The sequence below is a fragment of the Dioscorea cayenensis genome, chromosome 2 (genome assembly GCF_009730915.1).
Source record: "Dioscorea cayenensis subsp. rotundata cultivar TDr96_F1 chromosome 2, TDr96_F1_v2_PseudoChromosome.rev07_lg8_w22 25.fasta, whole genome shotgun sequence".
Lineage (NCBI taxonomy): Eukaryota > Viridiplantae > Streptophyta > Magnoliopsida > Dioscoreales > Dioscoreaceae > Dioscorea > Dioscorea cayenensis.
The window spans coordinates 23,671,880-23,697,917 of NC_052472.1; the positions used below are offsets into that span (position 1 = coordinate 23,671,880).

Here is a 26,038-nt window from a genome sequence, read left to right on the forward strand (position 1 = left end):
TATAAGAGTGCAAATAGTAATTGTGTTGACTCCGCCCTCATAAATAGTAATTGCGTTGACTCCGCCCTCATTTATTCCGTCAACACTTGTACACAGCCCTATCTTTCTTAGGCTGCTCATCTTGGCAAATATATATAATTGGGCCAATTGGTTTGAGACAAGCATCAGCAATGAAACAAAAAATATCTCATGCCTTCTGATCAAATTTCACATTTCATTCTGTCTGGCTAGACAGTGAAGTTAAAGATCAGCAGAGCAGCACTGCTTACTAGTTCTTCATAAAACGTCCTATGAATGGTCTTTATTGTTTTGCCTGATGAGCCAAACTATGCTGAGCATGAGAAATATAAAGAGAACTGGTGATTTACAAAGGAAAGAATAAATATACACAGGTGGTGGTGGTGGTGGTGGTGGTGGCTCGAAAAGGACTTGATCAGTCAGAAATAAACAACCCTCATAGGAACTCTTTAACCCTAGTAATTACACATGAACTAACATCTACGCCAGGAACTAACTTTGCTCGACCACTGTTGTTTGGATCATTGCACAAACACAGAGCTACCTCCGGCGCTGCTGCAGATGTTGTGCTTTCGCTATCCTATCAGCATACATGGGAAGGCCAATGATCTCACCTATCTCGTTTAGCAAAACCTCTTCAGTGATGTTGTCAGTGATACTCCTCATCACCTGCAGGTTGAGAAATCAGTATTTGCAAGTTTTTTTAGTAAGTTGTTCCTCAACATGTATAAGGGAAACATATCATTAATTACCTTTCGGTAAGTGTTGATGTCATTTGGTGTTGATTTATCAGTCCGGATACGCATGCATGTCCAGCTCCCATCCTCTGAATCCCATGAACACTCGATGATCTTTCCCGACAAAGATGCACTCTCATCTTCCTCTATTAAATTGAAATTTGTACTCATCAGATAATACATACATCATACTTAAAGACAAAGAATAACTAGAAGGAAAAAGGGCACTTTTTCATGTGGCTAATAACAAATGCCCCCTATCCACCAGTGTGCTGGTTGTAATTTTCTCCAATGTATGTGGAAATAATAGAGGAAAAATAAACCATTCATTCACCTTTAAATACAACCCTTGCTCCTTCCATAAGCTTCTTTCTGCCTCTTTCATTCAGAAATAGTAGCTCCCGACCGTCACTTCCAACCTACAGAAATTTCAAATCCTTGATCAAGGTCACAAAAACAAAGCCACCAAAATATCAAACAGAAGATCCTTATCAAGGGCTTATAATTCAAATGAAGCGACAGAATCAGGATCATATGAAAAATTAATGAACCTCAAATAGAAAGTCTACTGAGTTCAATTCTGGATATTTCCATTTCAGAAGTCCTTCATGGGTGCGAGGAACATATGGATCATCCCAGCCCTACAAATTGAAAGACAATATCAACATTAAGAAAATACGTAAAACTCTTGATGAGTACATAGCTACATCTTAGCTATGTATGAACCATTCATCTATCGATTTTTGTTGCTTCTAATAACATCGATGCAACCAAACTTTGTATAAAATAATCTCTTGAATTTTAAAAATATTGATTGAATAGTTATCATTTTAGAAATGATCCGGGAGTTAAAAGATACTGATTTGAGGAAGAGAGATCATATAAGAATATTAGAAATTCTAAGTCAACCAATTAGGTGCCATAGTGAGTTGGAGACAAACTTCCGAAGCCTAAAGATGGTAATGAAATCAAAAGCCAAACAAGAATGGTTGACATCAAATTGCTGTTTGAATAAATGCAAAGAAATAACTTAAATTTATATGACATATTATTTTAAGAAAAGAAAACTTGAGATTTATAATAAATTAACTTCATATAATGTTCGGGTTGTATATTTTTCCAATGCAGTTTCATTTCAATTATTTAATAATCATCAGTAAAACACTTCTACCCCTTGAGACACAAAGATCAATAAATCTGTCCTAAGTCACAAATCAAAATGCTATTATTAAATCATAAACCAAATAATAAATTGCTTTCAAAAAAAAAGTGGTGTTTGGTTGTGGGGTATGTCAGGTTATTCAACAACCTATAAGGCTATAACCAAACACTCAACTTTCAGCATAGGGTCATCCCACCAACTCCATTTACAAGATTAATTAATTGAAATAAATATATTCAGTAAATAATATTAAAAATATAGTTATATTAATAAATACACATCATTAATTAGAGAAATACAATTTTATTTGTAAATATTTTTTATATTAGTATTAACTAAATCAAATCTGAGTCAACTTCATATAAACTTTTTCACCTCAAACAAATTCAATTAACCAAACCCCAAACCCAATTTAACCGAACTTATCTCAGCCATGACCAAACACCATCAATGGTTTGGTCATAAGGCTGTTTCTTGAATCAAATTAGTCTAGTTAAGTGTCAGAGACAAAGAACCTGAAAAATGAGGCCATCAGCTGCATGTGAAAGCCGTGGAATGAACTCCCTCAGAAGCTTAGTAACAGTTGACAGCAACCAAAAGTCCTTCCTTCTGACCTGAGCAACTATATAAAATTAATAAACAGTTCAATTTCAACAAATATTAGATCTACCCAACAATGCATTTTTATCCTTTCATACTCCAAATGGCTCCATGTCATATCTGTATACAGGATTGAATCTGCTGTCACATTCAAACTGTTTCTTCTCCAGATTTCGAGGCCGAACTATTTCCTCTTCAAGCAATTTTCCAACGCTCAGAAAAAGGTAACTGCACCAATAGGTCTTAAAACAATTAATGGATAAAGGAGCAAGATACATAACAAAGAAGGCAAAATCAATTCAAGATCTTTGAAATTCTTCAAAAATATAAATAAAATTTAGGCACAAACCAGAAACACTAGAAAATAAAGAACTTAGTACAATGAATAGTGGATAAACTATCAAAAACTAACCTTTACAACAGAGTAGGAATTAAGAGCCACCAGATCATATGCCAGATATCTTCTCTTTAAACCTAAACCAGGTATTGTATCTATAATCATCTCCCCGTCAATCAAAGTCAAATTATGAAACCCCTAAAACAATAGCAAAACAAAACAATAATTAGATATTTATCCCATCATTTGTAATGACCACAAAAAAATTTTCCAAATCCAATGCTCCCGTATACTACCTCACTTGTCGTTGTACTCTTCAATGGAAATCGCATCTGGACCCGTCTAAAGCAAAAATTTCGGTCAATTAGGTAGCAACCATGTGTAGTTATTAGCATCATATATCTGGTCCCATCAGCTTTCCAGGTAGCGTAATAATAACGTTGGCGTAACAGTTGGAGATTGTCCCTGCAATAAGCAAGATGTTCATCATAATGACGACTGAAAAGCAAAAGCACAACCAACATGGAAAAGTGAGTGGAAATAATCAATCAACATGCAACAATTTTAATTCAGCTAAGTTGCATATCCACAAATCCACTGCAGAAACAAAGCCAAACTTGAAAATGTTTTCCTTGGCACATGAAAGGATAATACCATCAAAGAATGACATATCCAAGAAAGTAAAACACAGGGATCACTTTACAGAAAATCTTACAATGACACGTTTGGTTCACTTGTGAAAATTTCTAGAAATGAAACATGGACATGTTTGGTTCAATAAAATGTTTTCTGCAAATATGATATAATGAAGGGATTAAATTATGAAACTAACCCTAACCTCATCATATTTCTTTCCTACTTTGGTCTACACTACACAATAATCCTAACAGAAAAATTTGTAAAGTTATATATGCAATTTATCAATTTTTGTCCTCGGATGCAAATGAAGTTCTTTATAACAATATAATTAAACAATAAAATGAGTAGAATGTTAATTAGAATAAATCAGCAAATTTGATTAACTATCACAATATTTTATTCTAATTAAATAAAATTAAGCATTAGGATATAGTTTCTAATTAGACTAATATAATTAAAAATCAGGATTCTTGAGTAATAACAAATGTAAAATTAAAAATTAGATACATCACAGGTTTATACAAGGGCAGGTTTTGAAGCACTTTTGTGCAAAGGTTCTTAATTAACAGAAATCCTAAATTCCTTACTATTATTAATAGTATTATATTACCATAATTTATGAGAATTCAATGCCCATGGGTTTATTGATTCCCACCCATTTTAATATCTTGCATGAGCCACACATAGACTGTAACACATTTTCTAAAAACTCCTAAAAATCTTTCAAAGATTACATAAACCAAGCAAGCCCTCAAGCCATGTTTGGTTCATGAATTCCTAGCAGATGTTCAGGCGTTCTACATGAGTATACAACATATTAGCATTATGGAATGCTATTAAATTCCCAAGCATCTTCGATGCCCGTGGGTTTAACATTCTCATAAAATATAGGGATACGCAACTCACCTAAAAGTGGCAATTGTTAAATTCCCTATACAAGAGAAATGTAAACAATCACAAATGTCAACAACACCCTCACTTTTTCCCTCACTTCACTATTTCAAAATATTATTTTATCATTACACCTACACTATAGACTACACCCAAATAACCAAAATGTCCTCATTATCTTAAAATGACCAAAATACCGTTATTTTTTAAAAATGACTTGACCAAAATCACCAAAATGCCAGTACTTCTTAAATTACCCACATGTTGTTAAAACTTTTTTAAAATGGCAAAAATGTTTTCACCATATTAAAAATAACCATAATAGCCTTACCTTGTTAAAATTTCAAAAATGTCCTTGCATCCTTAATTTTTTGTGATTTACTAAAATATATGAAGAGGTAGTTTAGTCATTTTAATTTTTTCATAAAAAAACCTATAATTTTTTATTTAATTTTAGTCTTAAAACTTTATTTACTTATTTGTTTAGCTATTACTAGCTTATTTTACATATTTATATAGTGTATTATTTGTTTTATTATTATTCAAAAATTTTATACAAAACATAATTCTCATATTAACTGTCACATTTTTAGGCATCCATCCAACAAAGTAAACAGCTCAATATAATATACCGGCTAACATCCTAACAGGAAAAACAACTCAATATAACAAGCTCATCAAAGTAATCCCTACTTTTAATTTCCCACGCATGTGAATCCAAAGTAAAATCTGACACTACAAACCAAAGATGGCCTACCTACAAACATATTGATTTTTATGTTGGTCTAAGAAATGTTAAAACATAGCAATCTTGGAACAAGAATAATTGATAGCTAAGAAACCTATTGGCAAACAAACCTGTTGAGTGAGACTGGATGCGATCCCGGAAATTGAGCATTACCTCTCCCCTGTAGAATAAAAAGAAAACAATTTAAGATAATGAAGCAAACTACGTTAAATAGAACTCTTACACAACTGGTTAGAAATAATAAAAATAAAAAAGCATGTGAGAAACTACCCATGAGCACATCAAGGCAAACATAATCATGACATCAGCAAAAATTTCTTCAACAAAGGTAAACATCCACAAAAAAAAATTTTGAAGATCAAATAATTCAGGGGCAAAATCAAGTGATATGTGACAATTGATTGAGGATCTACTACCGGTAGGGGTAAATCAAGTAACTGGTAACAATAATGTCGCATGGCATCTTGTTGGTCATAAGGTATTGCATCTCCCAGAACATCATCATTTGTTATAACTTTGGATTCTGTCTCAACCTGCCATTGGAAAAGGATTTCCAGAGTTAGACAAACTTTTACAGTGTTAATCATTACAATAAACAGTATTTAACTCTATATCACAGACACAGGCGAAGCTAGCAACATTTTAAGACAACATCATAAGAAAGAACACCTAAAAAGAAAATACAGACCAAAAACATTAAAATAAAGAATATAAACTTCAATAGCACCTACATGCAAATGGCCTGCAGTATCACCATCATCATCACCGTCATCATCTTGCGCAGCTTCACCATTCAGATCAAGGTCAGAAGACCTTTTCCACTCCGGCGTTGGAGGACAAACCAAATTCTCAGGGTTTTCATGATAGAAAGTATATAATGCTTCAATATAATCCTGCTTGTATATTCCTGGAGGCCGTGCTTGAGAAAATGCATGTAATGCCTGAGGAGTAGCAAATAAAGAAACACCAACTGAGAACATAATATACTGATATACTATGACACAAGACAACCAATATGTTAAGGCTCTAAAGAAGCATACATCAGATACATGTGTCAGCTGCGTACGCATGAGGAAATGGACAATCATAAACCCAGTACGATTGTGCCCGTGCGTACAGTGGACAAGAACATACTTCTTTGAATGTTTTTGGCGAGAAAGGAACTGCATGACCTGAAACACAAAAGCATTTATTCGAAAAATAGCAATATAATTCAAAATTCTTATCTAAAGGATAGATCTGCTAGGGAAAACAGATCAATAAACCATTATTTCACTAGAATTTTAATATATTCAGGAATATGGCCTATGAATCATATAAGGTATCCAAATAAAAACCCCAAAAACTACATGAACAGCGTGTACAAAGTTAGTAAACCAATTTTTGGCACATTGTATCAAAATAGCAATGGTCTAAAAACTTAACTTAGACCATACATCAAGTTTTTGAAAAGTTAGCTGCATTAATAACAGCAATGAAATCTTAATCAACATATGATGAAAATTCATAAATAAATTAACAGAAATTTGCATATTTGTGCACTGAAATATTACCTCATAAACAAATATATTAACAGACTCATTATCTGGAACAGCATCCCGCCCCTTGCATGGGATCTATGGTAATAAAAGGAAATCAGATTCTCGAGGTTAAGAAATTGTAAACATCTGCTCAGCAAAGAGCAAGAAGAAAAGGCAAATTTAACCTCACCTTAACATGCTTAATACCTTGTTTTGTCCATTCTGATGGTGAATAGTAACGGGAAGTATTTGTGAGATCAACAACCAAACCAAGCTGGAAAAAAGAAAGCCACCAGTAAAGGTTTTAAAAAATAAAACAACAAACCTTCATGAAGAATAGCACATAATAGCCAGGAAACTAATAATAAATCCTCATATTCAGATTTTAAAGCCTGAAGATGATTATTTAAACACTCATTACGTTACAAATTTTATAACTTAGTAATATGCAGATGTAACCAAAATCTCAATACTTAATGGGCCATCAAAAAAAGGACTTAAAATCCTCTATGAAGCAGAATACATTTGAATCTAGGTCTTTCAAGTTTCTAATGATGCTATAAATAAAAGCATCTAACAAATAGTAAATTTGTTTCTTATCAACAACTCCAAATCAACTTAGCAGAATTTTGACATAAAGAGAGAATTAAATAAACAAACAATAAACACTGGCAAACACACTTACATCACGCCCTGCTCTTCTTTGGCTATTAACCACTTGCTTTGAAGAATATCTTCTGCCAGGAGGTATACAGTCATTAAAACTCTCATCTAAAGGAACTTTAGAAGGAACAATAAGACTTATGCATTGGCCAGCTGATGGGCAATCCAACCAACCTGGGATATTCAATAAAAATAGATAATCAAATTCTTTTGTATTATATCCTCAAAGTAGTTCAAAGATAACTAAGCAAATGGAAAGCAGAGTTTACCAATTTAAATATGAATCATTGCAGCAATCCAAGGCACAAAAGCATCCCTTTATCTTAAAAGTATGAACAAACTGACATAACAAGTTTAAACTCTTCATTTAAATTAAAAGGAATTATAATCTTAAAGTTTTAGCTGGCAACTTCATATGCCACATATTCCATTTACTTTCATGCAGCGCTTCAAGCTGCTACATTTTTTGCATCACATGGCATACAAATTTCGAATTGTAAAAAATATTCTTTTTAAAAATGATATACTAACTAGCATGAAGATTAACAAGACATTTATGACCACACAGTAATTTCGATGTATCTATAAGCCAGTGTTTTATGACTTTCCCAGAATCAGAATACCCATAACACATTACGCATGTACTTGCCACTAAAAGGTATAACCGCATGACATTGAGTCCCCATTTGGTTCGAGGGAGTGATCTCAATGCATTGAGATCACTCCTTTTTTTGGTACATGCTCACATTTAGGTATGCATCAAATTACTTGGGAAAAACATGGGAAGGAGTAGATGCCCCTCAAACCCTACATGATGGTTCCCCCAAAATTGGCGGGTTTAGACAATCCTGATTAATGAACTTACATTTTACCCCTAACAAATGCAAAAATTACATAATTATATATTCCCATGCCCTAACAAATCCCTACCTCATCAAGGAGGAGAGCCCATTCATCAGCAGCGGTAGCATAATTAATTTTTATATAAAAATAATTAATTTTTTTTATTATAAATATCCCAAGTAATAAACATTTCAATTGGATAATATTTACAATGAATTTAGAAATTTTATCAATTCTTAAATTGATAATTATATTTTTTATGAAAAAGATTAAATTTTAATTATAAATATCTCAAATAATATATATTTCAAATGGATAATATTTATAATGAATTTATAAATTTTATTCGTTCTTAATTTGATAATTATTTTTTTATATAAAAATGATTAAATTGTATTTTATAAAACAAAATATTTAAAGGGTACAAAAGTCATTTAATCACATCTCCCCCTCTTAACTTTCCCATTCCCATTTTGTATTCTCTCCAGCCAATCATTACTTTTGTTCTCATCGCCAATCCTACATCCATATTCCCATCCCCATCCCCATCCTCAACCATCTCATCCATCTCCAACTAGGGAACCAAACAGGGCCTGAATCTAATCCTCAGGAGGTATAAAGTGTATAAATAGTGTACAAATGAACTGAATTTTTAGCTACCCTCGACATTCAGTCAGTAAATTTGCTCTCTTTCGATCAAAGTTCACAATAGACATAATCAGCTCATCTATATATTACAGTAATGGCAAGATATAATAGACCGACTATAAAAATCATTAAATCAAAATACAAGAATTGAAATAAGCCAAGTGAGATAATGACCAGCAAGTATGTGTTTCATGGTCATTAGCATAACTTAGTCTGTAACAAAAGACAAGATACAGTTTATTGGAGTAAATATATGAAAACACTAGGATGGATCTTGACAGAACATGGAAAAAGCATTGCATTCAATCAACTCCTATAACAAAGAATAATACAATAGAAAATATGGTTGCAGGACCAACCAAGTATTAATAACAAAATACACAATGCCACATACCCTGAGGTAGTTGCTTGACTCGTCTATAGGAGCTAGTGCTTCTTTGAGGAATATAATCATTCTTGAATTGTTGTGAAGCCCTTTTTTGTCCATCATCTGGGTTCTCTCTTTTCAGACGGCGACGTCTTTCTTCACGTTCCTATTACAAAATTACAAGTGTGTATAAGTAATTTATAGGAGTTTGACTAGACATACATAACTATCTATAGAGAACCATTATCTGTGTAAACAGCAAGAAAGGAGACGATTAAGCACCTGCCAATTCCAAAGAAGCAAGAAAAGTTATAATAGTCAAACTATAAGAAGATAAATGCATGATGGCAAGCAAAGGCCTGCATAATGGTCCCTGAGTTGTACACAATAGTCTGAAGTGGAAAATAAAAACAAAACCAAAAAAAAATAGAGACAACACAACTGGTTGTTTGAGGTGAAAAAACAAACAATTGGTTAAATGCAACTTTACCTCAAAAGAAGTCATGGCCATTTCACTTAAAAATCATTTAGTCAACTGTGAGTTCATGATGCATATTGGTAAGGTGGATTGCATCTTCTTCAATAACACAAATTATAGTTTAGGCAAAAATAAAAAAATAAAAATAAAAATAAAAATAAAAAAATCCTCAAAACAACAACTTTTGGTTTGGGGTATGCACACAAGTCTTTGAAGCATTCAGTTGTTTAAGTTCAAATAACAATCAGAAGTACAGCGCAATTTATCTTTGCAACAGCACTTACAGTAAAAGCTTTAGATTGTGATTAAGAAACAAGCCAAGTGTTAACAAGTTAAGAAAGGTGTTTACTCTGCGAAGGAGTTCCACAGATGATTCATAGTGCCCTTCCTCAATAACACCATCCACAGCATGTTCTTCAAGAGGTTGCTCATCTTCTTCTGGCAAAGGTGACGCATTTAAATCCATAGAGATAATCATCCAACATCCACCAAAGCATAAACCTCCAGGTTCCTTTATAAGATAACAACTAGTAACAAAGAAGACACACATCAAATTCAAAGCAAGGACACTGATAATGTTAGCATGTAAAAGTTACAATAAAAGAACAAGGAGGGAACAAAATTAACAAGATAAATTGCAAATATATGATGAAAAGAGTGCATAAGTCCCAAGAAATCTAACAAAAGAACGCCAAAACAAGATATCACAACTAATTTATGAACATCATGTTCTACAAAGTACGTAAATTTAACTTAGGAAAAATAAATTGGTTCCTCTTATTATCATTTACATGATAGTTCAATTTATAATGCATCCATCAATTGTTATCATGAGCCAATCAATTCAAAAACTCCGAAAATTTAATTTCCTTTATAGCTGTTTTTAGTGGCACTATAGAAAATTGATTAGTACTCTAATCTTCTATGCAATTCTGCCAATATACTTTAGCTTTTATGGACTTCATTTATTCGATTAGAGATTGATCCCCACACCAAGCTTCAATTTTGCTGGTCGTGACCCATCATAGTTTTATGAGTATTGTCTGTCTCTAAAATACATAATTATCTATCTAATCAAGATTAACAACCTAGACAGAATATATATGTTGATCAAGATGCTACAGTGTTAGATATTTGGAAACCACAGGTGCTGGAACTCCACCAACAGCCCTGACTTAATATACATGACTCTGACAACAAAAAGAATATAAAATTCATTGAAAACTAAAGAAAAATGAAAAAACCCAGAACAAGAAATAGCAAGACAAAGAAACCAACCAAAGCAAGCAAGCAAGCAAGCTCCATGATCAATCCAACAATTCCCCGCAAATAATAAACCACAAATCCAAAGACATAACTCACCCGAAGCTTATTTCCTCACAAAATTCAAGAATCAAACGATTCCTTCAAACAACCTAGGGCTTAGGGTTTGGGCTTATCTCAGAAATGAATCAAAAATTCAAGAAAACAAACAACAAAAAATCCCCACCTTCACTCGCAGAGCTCGAAATCCGACGCCGTGAGCCGGAGCAGGAGAAGAAGTAGACGATCGAACATCGGAGTGAAAAAAAAACTAGAGGAAACGCAAGCGAGCACAGACTATCAAGCTTGGGAGTGGACAAAGACAAAGGACAGCATGGCTACGCTTGGGATATCAAGCTAAGGTTGCCACGATGGCCGAGCTCCGGCGCCGGCAGCAGCGGAGTGGCCGGAGACGGGAGAGCGAGAGAGAGAGAGAGAGAGAGAGAGAGAAGAGGACAAGAGACTCACAAGCGCACGTTCCCGCTTTAGAAGTCAGTGTTCGGGTCCGATGTAAATGAGCTTTTAACGGGTTATCGGGTTATCGGATCTTTTAACCCTTTTCGGATTCGGATCTGTTTGATGGTATGTCCGACAATAAAGAGTGTAATTACTGTTATAGCCCTTGATAAACACATATTTACTTATGTTTGTAATAAGATAAATTTTTGTGTTATATAATATATTTTACCACTCTCACCACAAGTTTTAAGTGACATAACATTAAAATAACCAAATTACACATCATATTTATGATAATACTTTTGGCCTTACCATAAATCATGTGAAAATTTCAGTTTAATTATTAAAAAGAGTTTTTATTGTCAAAACTCTAAAAATACAAAATTTAATCGATAGTTAAAAATTCAAAAAACCTAATCGCCCTTGTTGAATGATTCATCTCTGGATAAATGTCTTTTAAAAGTTACTTATATTTTTTATTTAATTGACAGTCCATTTCTATTTGTCTGATTTTTTTTATGAGCCATGTATCCTAACTTTATACAATAATTGAGTTGTGTTTTTCTTCATCCATTTGATTTTTTTTTCATACAAATAATTTATGCATTTTTTTATTAAAAAAAGTAATCGTTTTATCAATTAGAATTGTTTTTTAAACATAAACGGCTAAGATGTGGCTTGTCCATATTGTCAAATAATAAAAACCTATTATTAAGAGTTGAATAATGGGCATCAATGTCACTTTTTTATGAATATAAACGATCTAAACAAGATCTTGAACCCGGATGTACAGATATATGACATTATGAGAGTAGTATAAGAATCCCGATGAAGCTGTATTTAACAAGATCTGTAAAACAGTTGGGGGAGAGATTTGAACCCATGACCTCCCCTTACACTTTGATGTCATACCATTGGGCCTATTATTAAGAGTGCATCTTCATTTTAAACTATGTTTTCTTTTTTTGAGAATTTTTTTTCATATAAAAAAGTATTCTCATTTTAATTAATTCATTCTTTTTCAAACAATTACCAACAGGCAGTGTATTATTATCTAGATGGATGATTAATTATAACCATTTTTTAAATAAAAAAATAGTATTTTAAATTTATTTATTTTTAATTAAAGCTTAAACATTCAAGTTTAAAAACAAAAATTGATTATATTGATATTCACTTACTAGATTTTGACCATGATAATTATAATTATTTTGATTTATATTTTGTATATGTGATCATTTGTATTTATTTTTACAATTATTTTGACTTTTATACAATTTTTGTTAAAAAAAAATAAAATAAAATAAAATAAAAAAAACATCATGAATAAAAAGTATAATTAAATTAGATTACATATTTATGATATAAATTACAAAATTTGTGACCAATTAATTCCCTACAATTAATAATTATATTAAAAAGGGAAAGAATCAAAAAATAAATAAATAATAATAATAAATAAATAAATAAAAGAGCTCCCCAAATTCAAAAATTTTCAAATTCAAATCATCCCCAAATTTCCAGCTCCCACCCGCTCCAAAATCCCCAAAATCTCGCCCCAAAACCTTCAAATCAAAACCAATCCAAAAGAGTAGAAAAAAAACCCTAGAAAATGGCGTCCCGCCTCAAGGATCGCGGCGGGGGCGGGGGAAAGATCATGGCGGCGAAGCCCCAGAAGCCCCTCGCCCTCGCCGATGGCACTCCCAAAGAGAAGAGCAGCACCATGAGGAGGACGCCTATCTCTGGCAAGGAGAACCAGGCCGGGCTCCGATGGTCGACTTCATCGTTGCTGAGAGGTAAGCCCTTGAATTCCTCTTCGGAGATGTCGAAGTTGGTGTCTGGATCTCGGGTTGAGAGGAGGAGTGTTAGCAGACCTAGGGGAGCGGATAAAGATGGGAGTTTGGGGGTTATGTCTAGGGTTTCGGAGGATCGGAAGGTTGTTGGGGTGTTGGGGGCGCAAGCTGGGAGGAGTAGTGGTAGGATTTCGGATGGGAGTTTGGGGAGGAGTGTGAGGAAAGATGGGAGCTTGAGTGTTGTTTCGAAGGAATTTGGTAAAAAAGACAGCGCTTTTGATTCAAATCGAAAATTTAGAGATGTGAATCCGGGGAAAATTGGCAATAAGGTTGTAGATCCTGTGGCTGTGCTGGCTTTGAAGGATTCTTCTAAGAAAAGTGGTTTTGAATCCACTCTGAAATCATCTGGTCGGAAATCTATCAGTGGTGTTAGGGTTTTCGGATCACCAGAGAAGTGAAGCTCCTCCTTTGGCTGCAGAAAGAATGAAAGGAGATAAGGGTGGAATGATAACAGTTTGTATTAGCAAGGATCAAGCTACCTCCAAACGTATAGATCGAAAGGCTTCAAATGATAGCAAGGGTTTGAATCCTATACCCAATCTTGGTGTTGCAATGAAGGATGAAGAGAAAGGATTTGAAAGCAGAAAGCAAAGAAGAAGAATCCGGAGGAACTGTTATTAGAGTCATGGAAAAGTGTGAAGACATTCTGCGTGTTGATGTTCAGGATAAGAAGCAGAAGTGTGGAATGGTCACAGATGGCATTAAGGTTTTTGAGAATTTGAATGAAAAAAAGCTCGATGGAGAAAAAGCAAAGGGTATTCAGGTTTTCGACAAGTACCCTAGCAAGCTCCATGAGAAGCTTGCTCTGTTAGAAGGGAAAGTTCAGAAGATTGCATCGGAGATCAAAAGAACAAAGGAGATGCTGGATCTGAATAAGCAGGATGAGTCCAAACTCATTCTTTCTGACATTCAGACCAAAATCACTGGACTTGAGAAAGCTGTGGGTCAGGTGATGGATGGGGCTACTCAAGGTGAAGCTAGTTCAACTAAATTAAATTTAGGTGACGTTTTACAAATTAAGCATGTGGTGAATGCCGCTGAATCAAAACATTCTTCCAAAGGATTGAATCATGAGCAGTTAGAAGCAAGGTTTTTCCCGCATCACAAGCTGCTTAGAACACGAACATCACTGAGTTCTGCAGGAGAGGAAGATGGAGGCACAAATCCAATTTCATTGAACAACAGTTCTTCGAAGACAGAAGGTGGGTCAGTGAGCCCCATTGATGAAAACCCCATTGCAATAGAGTTTTTGGCTTCTCTTACTGGAGACCGGCAATCAGATTCCTCCACAGTTCGTGAATTAGCTATGGAGAAGACAGATTCTTCCTCAGTTCAGCAGGTTTCAGAGAAGGTGATCAGTGTCTATAAGAATGAGGATAGTTCTTTGATGGCTAATGAGAAGCTCGATGAATTTGATGAGCAAGAGAATAAGCCTGTGATGATCCTACAGGAGGAGACTGAGGAATCTAGTACAAATGAACTATTTGAGATAGGCTGCAAGACCTCAACTGGCGGGTGGTTTGTTTCTGAAGGGGAAGCTGTTCTTTTGGCGCATGATGATGGTTCTTGTTCTTATTATGATATAGCAAACTGTGAGGTGCACTTTTTTTTAACATTGTTTTAATTATCTTTTGAGCCTTATTTTACTGTGTGGTCATTTTTTTTAGTAATCTGGTAACTTAGATTGTTAGATGACTAGCATTTTGTGAGAGTTTACCCACTTTGAATTGTTGGAGCCTTTTTAAATAACATTTTCCATTTCATTCCATTCATCTGACAGTTGATGGAAATCATATTCCTGCCATGATTTAGATCTTTTTCACGCATCAATTCACTCATGTAAGTTATGAACTGATTATTCACTTGCATCATATTTCTATACTTCAGGAGAAATCTTTATACAAGCCTCCTGTAGGAGTGTCAAACAACTTATGGGGTGACTGTTGGCTGGTGCGAGCCCCTGGTGCAGATGGCTGTTCCGGAAAATACATTATTGCGGCATCAGCAGGGAATACTTTGGACAATGGCTTCTGCTCATGGGATTTCTATACTAAACGTGTTCAAGCATTTAAAGCAGAGGATGGAAGTCCTAATCCGGTCTCGATCTCAACATCCAGGGTGGCTCTTGCACCTGTGTCCAATGTGTCTATGCAAAGAAGAAGTACTTCATGTTTGACATCATCCATTGAGGGTCGGCAATGGTGGTACAGGCCCTGTGGACCACTCTTACTTTCAACAGCTAGTCGACAGAAGGTTGTTAGTGCTCACGATATTCGTGATGGTGATCTCGTGATGAAATGGGAAGTCAATAGCCCGGTGGTGGGCATGGAGTACACTAGTCCTCTGCAATGGAGAAGCAGAGGGAAGGTTATTATAGCAGAAACAGAAGCAATTAGTCTTTGGGATGTCAACTCACTCAACCCGCAACCGTTGTTATCTGTTCCTTTTGCGGGGAAAAAGGTCTATGCTCTCCATGTGAACAACACCGATGCAGAACTGGGTGGAGGTGTTCGCCAGAGGTGATATATCCTTCTGCTCGTGTCTCTTAAATTTCACTCTTCTACAATTTGATAAGCAACTGAGGATTATGATTTGCAAATCTTTGGTTTGTATAGCAGTATAATTTACCAGCTTAGTGAAATTTATTAGCTTCTTGTTGGTAGCCACTCAAGAACTGTTAAAAACCTTCAAGGAGTGAAACATTAACCTGAATCTAGTGAAAAATTCAATTAGTTATCATGGGAAGTACCACTGTCTTGTAGTACATTCCAATCTTGTTTATGTTGAGAACTTGGAAACATTTCTGCTTTTGATCTGCTTACCCTTCTTTTGTTTGAACGCAGAGTGAGTTCATCTGAAGCTGAAGGACATGATGGCGTGTTCTGCAATCAAGAAAGTGTCAATGTGTTTGATTTCCGTCTTCCATCTGGCATTGGCCTTAAAATTTCCCGGTATGGAGGCAACGGCCACTCAATCTTCTCCCGTGGAGACTCCATTTTTCGTTGGTAGCACAGAAGCAAGACTTCCAGTGAGGAGCAACCTCCGGTCAAGCCTGCAACAGTTCTCACTGCGCAAAGGAAACCTCATTGCAACATATGCTCTTCCAGAATCCAACTCACACTATCATCACTCATCCATAACTCAAGTATGGGGCAACTCCAATCTGGCCATGGGCATATCTGGCATGGGCTTGTTTGTATTTGATACTCTTCAAGACGAATCTAAGCAATCAACCCGCATCGATCATAACAACATAGTGCAAGCAAAGGAGACCATTGGCCCGGACAATCTATACCGCCCAACTTTTGATTATTCAGGATCAAGAGCACTCATTATATCAAGAGATCGACCCGCAATGTGGAAGTATTTGTTGTAGCTTATCTCAAGCTTCAATTAGGTGTTAAATCAATTCTCTAATATTTATGTTATGGTTGTTTCTTTCTGTAATTTTGTGCCTGTTTATGTTGTTATTCAGACATCAAGCTCTTGTTCTTTGGAGGTTTGTTATGTATAACTTAAAAGGAAATTGCAATCAATGCAATTCATATCAGTGTGTGTTTGGAACATGGTTGTGTTCATTTTTCAAGTTTTTATGTACATCAGAGTTAGTCTGAACCTTCGATGTGTTACTTATTGTTCTGAGAACAATATGAAGAAGATCTCTATGTATTAATTTTTTTTTTTTACAAAAAAATACAAGGATGTGCGCGGAGTTAATGTCTCATGTGAGTTTTTTTCAAACCTAGTGGCTTTGGTCTATGTATCAATTTTATATGTTCATGTATTGTCACAATTTTCTTGTTTTGCCGGCAGCGCCGCAGCGGTGAGAAAAAGTCATCAGTTATCTATTTGTCCTATAAAAGACAAAATATATATATATATATATATTTGCATAAATGCCCCTGTAAAAAGTGTATTATTGTGTAAACACCCTTGTAAAAATCATTTGTGTACCCTGATGCTAACTGAAATATTTCAAAGAAAATATTATTTTACCGCCATTTTTCCTTTTATTATTATGTTATTATAAAAGAAAAGATGAGAATGAAATAGTATTTTTAAAAATATTCTCTTTTATTATTTATAAATATTAATGTTCCTCGGATATGGTTTTATAAGAAAATAAACGTAATTAATTGAAGCATGGCAACTAATTTCCATATAAAATATTCCTCTTTGTTCAAGTGCAAATTGTGCAATGAAGAAACAACAATATCAATATCATGCTCACATCAATTGCACTTATTTTATTTTAAAATCTGTTTGTTATTCACTCAAGTGTACATAAAATAATAAATTAATCTTCTAAAAAATTTCGCCAAGTCAACAAATACCAAATATTAATTATCAAGTTTTACAGGGTCATATCAGCGGAAAACAACCCAATAATTTATTAATTTTAAATTAAATACTACGGTTTCCATACATTCTATAATATATATATATATAATCTATTTATAATATATATATATATATATACTAATTACTATATATATTCCTTAACACTAGGCTACAAACACTCTATTTAAAGTTAATAAATTAGGGATATGTACTGATATGGAGCGTATTCACAAGCTAAATAATATAGTGCTCTTATTTTTCAATCTCGAGTCTCCCCGAAATAAGAATAATATCCAATGAATGAGATTGGTAATCTATTTTCTATTCATTAAAGTGCATATTAATAAATAAATTAAATTAATTTTTTTAAAAAAAAAAATCTAAGTCAACAAATACCAAATATTAATTATCAAGTTGTACAGGGTCCGATCAGCAGAAAACAACCCAATAATTTATTAATTTTAAATTAAATAATATATATATATATATATATTATAAAAAAATTTATAATATTTATCTAAACCAAAAATTTAAACTACTCTTAACAAATCCAAAATTAAAGATAAATACAAAAAAAAAAACATATATATATATATATATATATATATATATATCCTCTGTTTTATATGTTCAGAGAAAACAAATCCAAACTCTTGAAAACTTCATAAAAAAGACCAGACTTTTTCAAAGCAAAGAAGTGGAAACAATGGAGGAGATGATGAAGAAGAGAGAGGAGCAAGTGCAAGGCCACCCTCTCTTAAGAGGAAGAAGCATCACAGAGAGCACTGTCTTCAACCATGGCTTCTCAGCACCTCAACTTCAATCACTCTCAGCCATGTGTGAAGCTTTCATCCCTTCTTTGCCAGACATGGCTGCCCATGTTAGTAGTGGCAAGGAGGAATCACTTTGCAAGAACATTCAAGCTTTCTATTTGGCTTCTGCTTCTCAGGCTCCAATCCCTGATATGGTATTTCTCCTCTTTTTGTTTGTCTTTGTTATGAATTTTTTTTCAATGCTGTTGTTTATGATGAAAGTTATTCAATTTCTTCTGATAATCAGAGTTTCATCACTATTTACACTTGTTTTGTTCTATGATTTTTAGTGTTGTATGATTTTCATTGCACTCAAGGTTCTTGTTTAATTGCTTCATAGAGAGTTTCATCACTGTATTCAATTCTATGATTTTCAGTGTTGTTAATTTGGTCATTAAATTAGTGTCTGTAAATTTTTTAAAAGTTATTCACTTGATTGCTGAGATTAAATTTAAATTATGAGGACAGGTTGCAGAGATGTTGGAGAAGAGATCAATTTCAGAAGGTTTAGTTTTGGTGAAGATTGTTCTATGGCTTTCTATCAACAAGATTAGGAACACTTGTCCTTTGTGGCACTCTGAGCTTGCACAGAGGGTTCCCATTCATTAATAAATTCTCAGACATGAGTTTGGATAAGAGAGAAGAGGTCCTGAAGAGATGGACAAAGGGCAAGTGCTTCAAAACTCTTAGAATGGTCTTTCTCATGGTCAAAATCATCTGCTTCTTTGTTTTCTTCTCTATGGTAATTGATTCTTCTCCCACAAAACTCTTTACAAAATTTTTCATTTTCCGTATTTTTGGTTGTGTGTGCTTGTGATGAGAAACATGAAATTACTGAATTATGTGAAAAGTGAAAGTATTGAACATGCCAATGAAATGAGACATTCTTAAATTGCAAATCAATCTGTTTGTCTTTGTTGTACACATACCAATTGAATGATCAACTGTCAGTGCCGGCCTAATATATATTCCTTGGACATGTGGTACAGTTTTAATTATGATGAGTTCGAAACAAAGGAAAAATCTTCTGAGAAGCCTATGTCTGAATGCAACTATTCATTATGATGATTATGAATTGATTTTTCGCTTAATTATACCATCTAGATGAGATGTCAGGGAAAAAAACAGAAAGAAAAGTTCAATCCAATTGGTACTTTTGGAGAAAGAAAAACAATCCAATTGCCATCTGTGGTTATTCAATTAAGTCAACATGCAAATTGAAAATTCAAGAAGTTTGATTGTGACTTTTCTAGATTTGTTGGCACCTAATTGGCTTTGTTCAGTGACTTTTGTGTTTCTGCTTTGTTTATGGCTCCCATACATAAATCAATGATGGTAGAGTTGATTTTATAAATTTCTTTTATAGAATTATAACACATAAAATAATTTCCTGATGTCTTAGTTTTATATATACACTTGATTCTTGTTGATATAAAGAGAAAATAAACTAGAATCATAATGCATTCAAGAAAGCATCTGACATGATTTTGCAAACTCCTTCAAATGCAGACTAATGAACATTCAGAAAATCCATCATGGAAAGCAATTGGATACTACTTACCAACAACATCAAAGAAGACATCAGAAACACAAGAACGACGGGAAAGACCTCTTGAGAAAGGAATTATAGAAAGTATTAACCAAACAAATTCATCGCTCTTTGAATCTCTCACTGAAAAGGGCCTCAAAGTGACAGAAAACTCTAATGAGAATTTATACAGAATTGAATGTGATGTAGTGATCGTCGGATCAGGCTGCGGTGGTGGAGTTGCTGCTGCTGTGCTTGCAAGTAAAGGTCACAAAGTAGTTGTTATAGAAAAAGGCAATTACTTCACATCTGATGACTATACATCCATAGAAGGCCCTTCACTGGATCAACTGTATGAATGTGGTGGTAAATTTCAGTAGTCTTGATGGCAAAATGATGCTTATGGCTGGTACTGCAGTAGGAGGAGGCTCGGCGGTTAACTGGTCAGCTTGCATTCGGACACCGGGCCATGTTCTTAAGGAATGGTCTGAAGAACATCATCTCCGGCTTTTCAGTAGCTCAGACTATACATCAGCAATGGATGCAGTGTGTCAAAGGATTGGAGTCACTGAACGTTGCACAGAAGAAGGGTTTCAGAACAAAATTCTTCGAAAAGGATGTGAGAATCTCGGTCTCGATGTAGAATCAGTGCCGAGAAACTGTCCAGAGAATCATTACTGTGGTGCTTGTTGCTTTGGTTGCCGTACCGGAGAGAAACAGGGAACTGATACGACTTGGCTAGTTGATGCAGTTAACAATGGTACAGTAATCATCACAGGATGCAAAGCCGAAAAGCTTCTGTTAGAGAAGAATAGCACATCCGGGGATTCAAAGAAAATGAAATGTGTAGGATTGTTTGCGAGTTTTTCAAGTAATGCAGTGACGAAAAAATTGGAAGTAAGATCGAAGATAACAATTTCGGCTTGTGGCTCACTGTTTACTCCGACGTTGCTAATGGCGAGCGGGTTAAAGAATTCGAACATTGGCAAGAATCTTCATCTTCATCCTGTCATATTTGCATGGGGATACTTTCCAGACAAAGTATCAGAAATTGAAGGCAGAGTATTTGAAGGTGGGATCATAACATCACTGCATAAAGTAGCAAATGGAAGAGCCATTATAGAGGCACCATCAGTTGGTCCTGCTTCATTTGCTTCGATATTTCCATGGAATTCAGGAAGGGACATGAAAGAAATGATGCTGAAATACAGTAGAACTGCGCATTTGTTTGCGCTTGTTAGAGATCAAGGTTCAGGATCAGTGCGAGGCGAAGGGAGGATAAGCTATGCATTCGACAAGTTCGACGAGGAAAACTTGGTTGTAGGACTAAGGACAGCACTTAGAATACTAGTTGCTGCCGGAGCAGTGGAAGTAGGGTACTTACCGAAGTGATGGACAGAGGATGAAATGCAAAGGGATTAAAGAGGAGGAGTTGGAGGAGTTCTTGGATGGTGTAGTTTGTGCCGGGGGACCGAAGTCGGGAGAGGAGTTATGGAGTATGTATCCTACAGCTCATCAAATGGGGAGTTGTAGAATGGGTGTTAGTGAAGAGAAGGGTGGTGTCGATGAGAATGGAGAGAGTTGGGAGGCAAAGGGATTGTTTGTTTGTGATGGGAGCTTGTTTCCTACTGCACTTGGAGTGAATCCTATGATCACAATTCAATCCATTGCTTACTGTCTTTCTAACAAGATTGCAGAATCTTTGCAGAGTGAAAGCATTTGATGTTTACCTGTTTGCTGGAGTTCATTTCCGATTGCCGAATAATTTATGATGATGTTCTTCACTTCCTATGGAAATATAAGAAAACTGAATGATTCTTTTAACAAAATCAAGGTCCAGTGTAGCTGAATTACAATAAAGGAAAACTGAGAAAAATACAGCCAGTCCTGTTCTTTGGAAGAGAAAAAATTTGGTTATCTGTTTTATTGTCTGTTTGTCAACTCCAAGTTGAATGTATCTGCCAATGGATCATCATTCATTGGGTTTCTTTTCAGCCAAATAAAAAGGGAAATCAAGGTATTATGCGTCTACTGTGATGATGCTTTCACTGCCTTCTCTGCGGCGTCATCCAAATCTTCGGCTGTAATCAAAGTCATCCCGCTCTCCTACGGGTTCATGGCGCTAATATTAGCTCTTATATTAACTAGATTTTTAAAAAACTAATCATTTTTTAAGTGTATGTACCTTGAGAATTCGCTTCCCTTGATCGACATTGGTACCTTCCAGACGAACAATAACTGGTACTTTTAATGAAACCTGAGAATAGAGCACAAAACCAATAAATTTTGGGGGTGTCTTCTTTATATTCAGAAATAATCTTATTGAATTTAACACATTTCGTAATTCTGCAGCATCTAGTTATGTATAATATCTAATCCAAAGTAAAAAAACACAATGTACCTGCTTCGCAGCATTGACGATTCCACTTGCAATGACATCACATTTCATAATTCCTCCAAAAATGTTGACCAAAATTGCCTTGACCTTATCATCAGCCGTTAATATTTTAAATGCTTCGACCACCTGAGCTTGGTATTTTAAACAATACGCAAGAATAAGAAAATTTCAGTATAATAGCAGACAGGAGCAAATCAACACTAAAAATAATAGAAAATTCTTTAAAGTAAGGAAAAGAACGCTGGAATATAACTTCAATCCTACATTTTCTTTCTGGTTTAACTAATTTATTTATTTATTGATAACTCTAACACATAAAAGAAACTGTAAAAATTAAACAAATAAATAACAGAACAGAATTTGCACCTGGCCTTCTGAAGCATTCCCACCAACATCTAGGAAATTTGCAGGTGTACCACCATGCAGTTTTATAATATCCATTGTGGCCATTGCCAATCCTGCACCATTCACCATGCATCCAATTTCTCCATCCAGTCCAATATAGTTCAGATCTGCTTTAGCAGCAGCAACCTTAAGGGACAAAAGGAACCTATTAGAACTTAAATTTAAGCTCATTCAAAACTACTTTCTGATCCAAAATGTTTTGAGGCCAAAGACATAGACAAATAGTCACGATAATTCTGTTCTCACTTCAGTAGAATACACAATCTTGCAAATTGAACCTCTGAGAGAGCTGCTCTGCTTTAACTGTACACACAGTGTACAAAAATGCATATCTCACCTCTCTGGGGTCCTCTTGTGATGAATCACGGAGGGCAAATATTTCTTTCTGCCGAAAAGCACCATTGTCATCAAAGTTCAACTTCGCATCTGCTGCTACTAGCTGGTTATCAGCTGTCTCAGCAATTGGATTTATCTGTCAAAAAGATGTTTTGCCATGCTAAATTAAATGAGAGAAAACTGAGGCAGTAAAGGAAATAGTCATTAATGCATTCATGAGGTAGTTGCAACTGGATTGATGCCATGTCACACCATTACCTCTAGCAATGTGCAATCAGATTCACAGAATAAGTTGTATAGCTTCTTCACTTGTTCTATCGCAGTGTTTCTGTCAGCCACCTTTGGTGCCAATCCATCAACAACTTTAGCTGCATCTTCATCAGTGATTCCTTTGAAAACATCAATTGGTACCTTCACAATGAGAGAATAAAGGCGGATTTGAAAAACAAAATCTAAAATAACCTAACCAAAGAAGAAACATGTGTCAAGCAGGATATACAGAACAAGGATCTGAAATGATGATCATCCCACAAGGATGCCATCTCTAAACCCAAGAAAAAATTAAATATTACCTTGACAATCATGTCAGGGAACTTTTCTGCAAGATCTTCAATGCTAGTTCCCCCTTTTCTACATGCTATGATAATCTGAAATGTAAGATGAGCGTATCAGGCACAGTACAGAACTTGTTGACAATCTCAGTCTGTCACCTTATATTTTGCTGAATAGGGAAATCCATAAAAAAAGGTTTGCTAATTTTAAGGAAATCATCTTCATCACTCATAGTATAACGAACACAGTTGAAGTGAAAAATATGAATTTGTCACAATGTGTATTCCCAGAAATGATGGGACCCTTTATCTACAGAACATAGAGGGGACTTATACAATTAACTCTTCCCATAAGTGAATTGAGAAATAGTAAAATACGAAAATATGAAAAAGATTCTTTCCGAAAAGCATGTAATGCACATGAAAGATGCCAGAAGGTATGCAGACGAACTATATATGAGAACATACTGGACCAGCGGATGTGCGATCAAGTGTGATTGCGAAGTACATTTCATTGACGAGGGACAGCTTTTCACACAAGTAGACCTATAAAACAAAGGGGCAGTCAAATACTTTTCCATCAAGAAAATTAGAATAGTTCCAACAACATAATTAAAATTAAATGACAATTTAAAAATTACACAAAAAAAGTATGATTAGTTGATTAAAATGATGTAAAATTGTTCTAATCTGTCAACTTTCAAGTAGGAGCAGCAATATCACATGCCAAAAATCATGGTTCCCTTCCTTAACAACAGACTTAGCCATCTTAGTAATAAATGCTCCTGATCACTATGGATAATGAGTGTAAATGACAATATACTGGTATAAAACAGAACCCCATGGAAAGCTCAGTAGTTGTGGCAACGAGCAACATATACGGCTAGTCAGTTTTATGAAGATGTTATAGACCAGACAAGGACTAGTGCATCTTACATCTACCCAAATTCATATTGCAGATCATCCCAGGATAAAATTGAATAAACTAATAATAGTCTGAAACAATCGGCCTTTGCCTTGAAAAATAGACACTAATAATCTCTAACCTTGCTCACAACTTTTCCTTGTGGGCCTGTTTGTTTTGTGACAAGAATTTGACCTAGCATGTTTCCTGTCCGCAATAACAGAATGAGTTAGGTTCAAATTGATCTTGAAGATATAAATTCAAGAAGAAAGGCCATGTAGAGCTGAAACATATCAACAATATAAAATCATACAAAAAGTGTAATGCATTGTATTAAAAGAGGGACCGTTCACATACCAGCAAGGTCTTCTACCTCTTCAGCTTTGACAATATGTACACCACCCTTAAAGCCCACTTTTGAATGTTCCCAAACCTCTACCACCAGCTAAAATTTGGCTTTTAACCACAACCTACAACATATGAGTTTCAAACTAACTTTATGTTTTAAGAAAAATCGCAAACCAATAAATAAATAAATAAAAGGGATCCCAAGCACCATTTTAACTCTAAAGAAATAGGCTATGAGCAAAAAATTAAAAGCGCATTAGCTATATAAAAGTATGAAATAAAAAAAAAAAACTTCTTACATGTAAACCATGACATTACAAAATCAGATGATATGCAAAACTTAACAACACACACAAGAATACCAACAAAGCCCAAAAAATTAGACCAACAATCTAGCCCATGCCCATTCTTCATCTTCAACAGTCAACAACTATATGAAGGTAAATCAACTACTTACATATCTCAACCAGCATTGCAATTACAAAATTCCAGCACATCCATTTCATACTTATAACCAAATAATTTCAGACAAAAACAAGGCACATCCTATAATTGTAAAATCCCACTGAAGGAATATACCTATTGCGCAGTTTCAAAGATTTACAGACATCACCAGCATCACTAAACGTACAGAAAATTCAACAAAAATATAAAAAGAAAAAAGCAAAAAAGCACCTCTTTTTCATTTGGGAAAATCATCCTTGACAGCCTTCCTCACTTCCTCAACCGATGCAACAGCAACTCCCTTTGGGACATTAATCCCATACTTCCCCATCAATTCAGCACCCTGCCATTATCCAAACAACTCAAAACACTACATTACCCTTCTATAACATCCAAAAATACGAAGAAAACACGATCGAAGACCTGGTACTCGTGAATGTTGAGGCGACGAAGCTGCTGCTGCTGCCACCTCCCTCCTGCGGAGAGGGATTGAGAGACAAGCTTACCGAGAGATCGCCACGCCATTACTCAACGAAGAGAAATCCTAACCCTAACCCTAATTCCCTCTCTCTTGTTCTCCTTCGTTTCAAAGATCGCAAGCTCTCTGTTTTTCCACGGCGAGACGAGAGCTTGGACTACGACCAAAAAAAAGAAGGAACGTTTCGAATGCGTGATGTCTCGCACGTGACTGAGCCCATGGGTCAAT

The 26,038-nt window shown here is 35.0% G+C and overlaps 4 protein-coding genes across 4 annotated transcripts; 2 read left to right on the forward strand and 2 right to left on the reverse strand.

Annotated features, from left to right (window-relative positions):
* Positions 1–171: 171 nt before the first annotated feature.
* LOC120276169 (mRNA-capping enzyme-like) lies at positions 172–11,440 on the reverse strand. The gene is given in 19 exon segments (XM_039282899.1): positions 172–687; positions 771–901; positions 1,090–1,174; positions 1,307–1,396; positions 2,433–2,531; positions 2,616–2,723; positions 2,725–2,745; positions 2,930–3,052; positions 3,151–3,319; positions 5,243–5,292; positions 5,549–5,665; positions 5,864–6,073; positions 6,173–6,304; positions 6,686–6,748; positions 6,843–6,926; positions 7,338–7,489; positions 9,201–9,339; positions 10,001–10,162; positions 11,141–11,440. Coding segments are annotated over 18 exon segments (2,031 nt in total). The 5' UTR covers positions 10,130–10,162; positions 11,141–11,440; the 3' UTR covers positions 172–558.
* Positions 11,441–13,804: 2,364 nt separating this feature from the next.
* LOC120277156 (KIN14B-interacting protein At4g14310) lies at positions 13,805–16,815 on the forward strand. The gene is given in 4 exon segments (XM_039283909.1): positions 13,805–14,862; positions 15,153–15,784; positions 16,109–16,262; positions 16,264–16,815. Coding segments are annotated over 4 exon segments (2,202 nt in total). The 5' UTR covers positions 13,805–13,824; the 3' UTR covers positions 16,642–16,815.
* A 1,442-nt stretch (positions 16,816–18,257) lies between these two features.
* Positions 18,258–21,824, forward strand: LOC120277053 (long-chain-alcohol oxidase FAO2-like). The gene is given in 6 exon segments (XM_039283804.1): positions 18,258–18,573; positions 18,887–18,955; positions 18,957–19,160; positions 19,928–20,314; positions 20,316–21,320; positions 21,322–21,824. Coding segments are annotated over 6 exon segments (2,274 nt in total). The 5' UTR covers positions 18,258–18,312; the 3' UTR covers positions 21,670–21,824.
* Positions 21,746–25,963, reverse strand: LOC120277063 (succinate--CoA ligase [ADP-forming] subunit beta, mitochondrial-like). The gene is given in 14 exon segments (XM_039283813.1): positions 21,746–22,052; positions 22,132–22,203; positions 22,348–22,470; positions 22,711–22,875; positions 23,087–23,221; positions 23,344–23,496; positions 23,658–23,732; positions 24,105–24,182; positions 24,683–24,747; positions 24,898–24,946; positions 24,948–25,010; positions 25,564–25,584; positions 25,586–25,675; positions 25,756–25,963. Coding segments are annotated over 14 exon segments (1,269 nt in total). The 5' UTR covers positions 25,858–25,963; the 3' UTR covers positions 21,746–21,974.
* Positions 25,964–26,038: the final 75 nt, after the last annotated feature.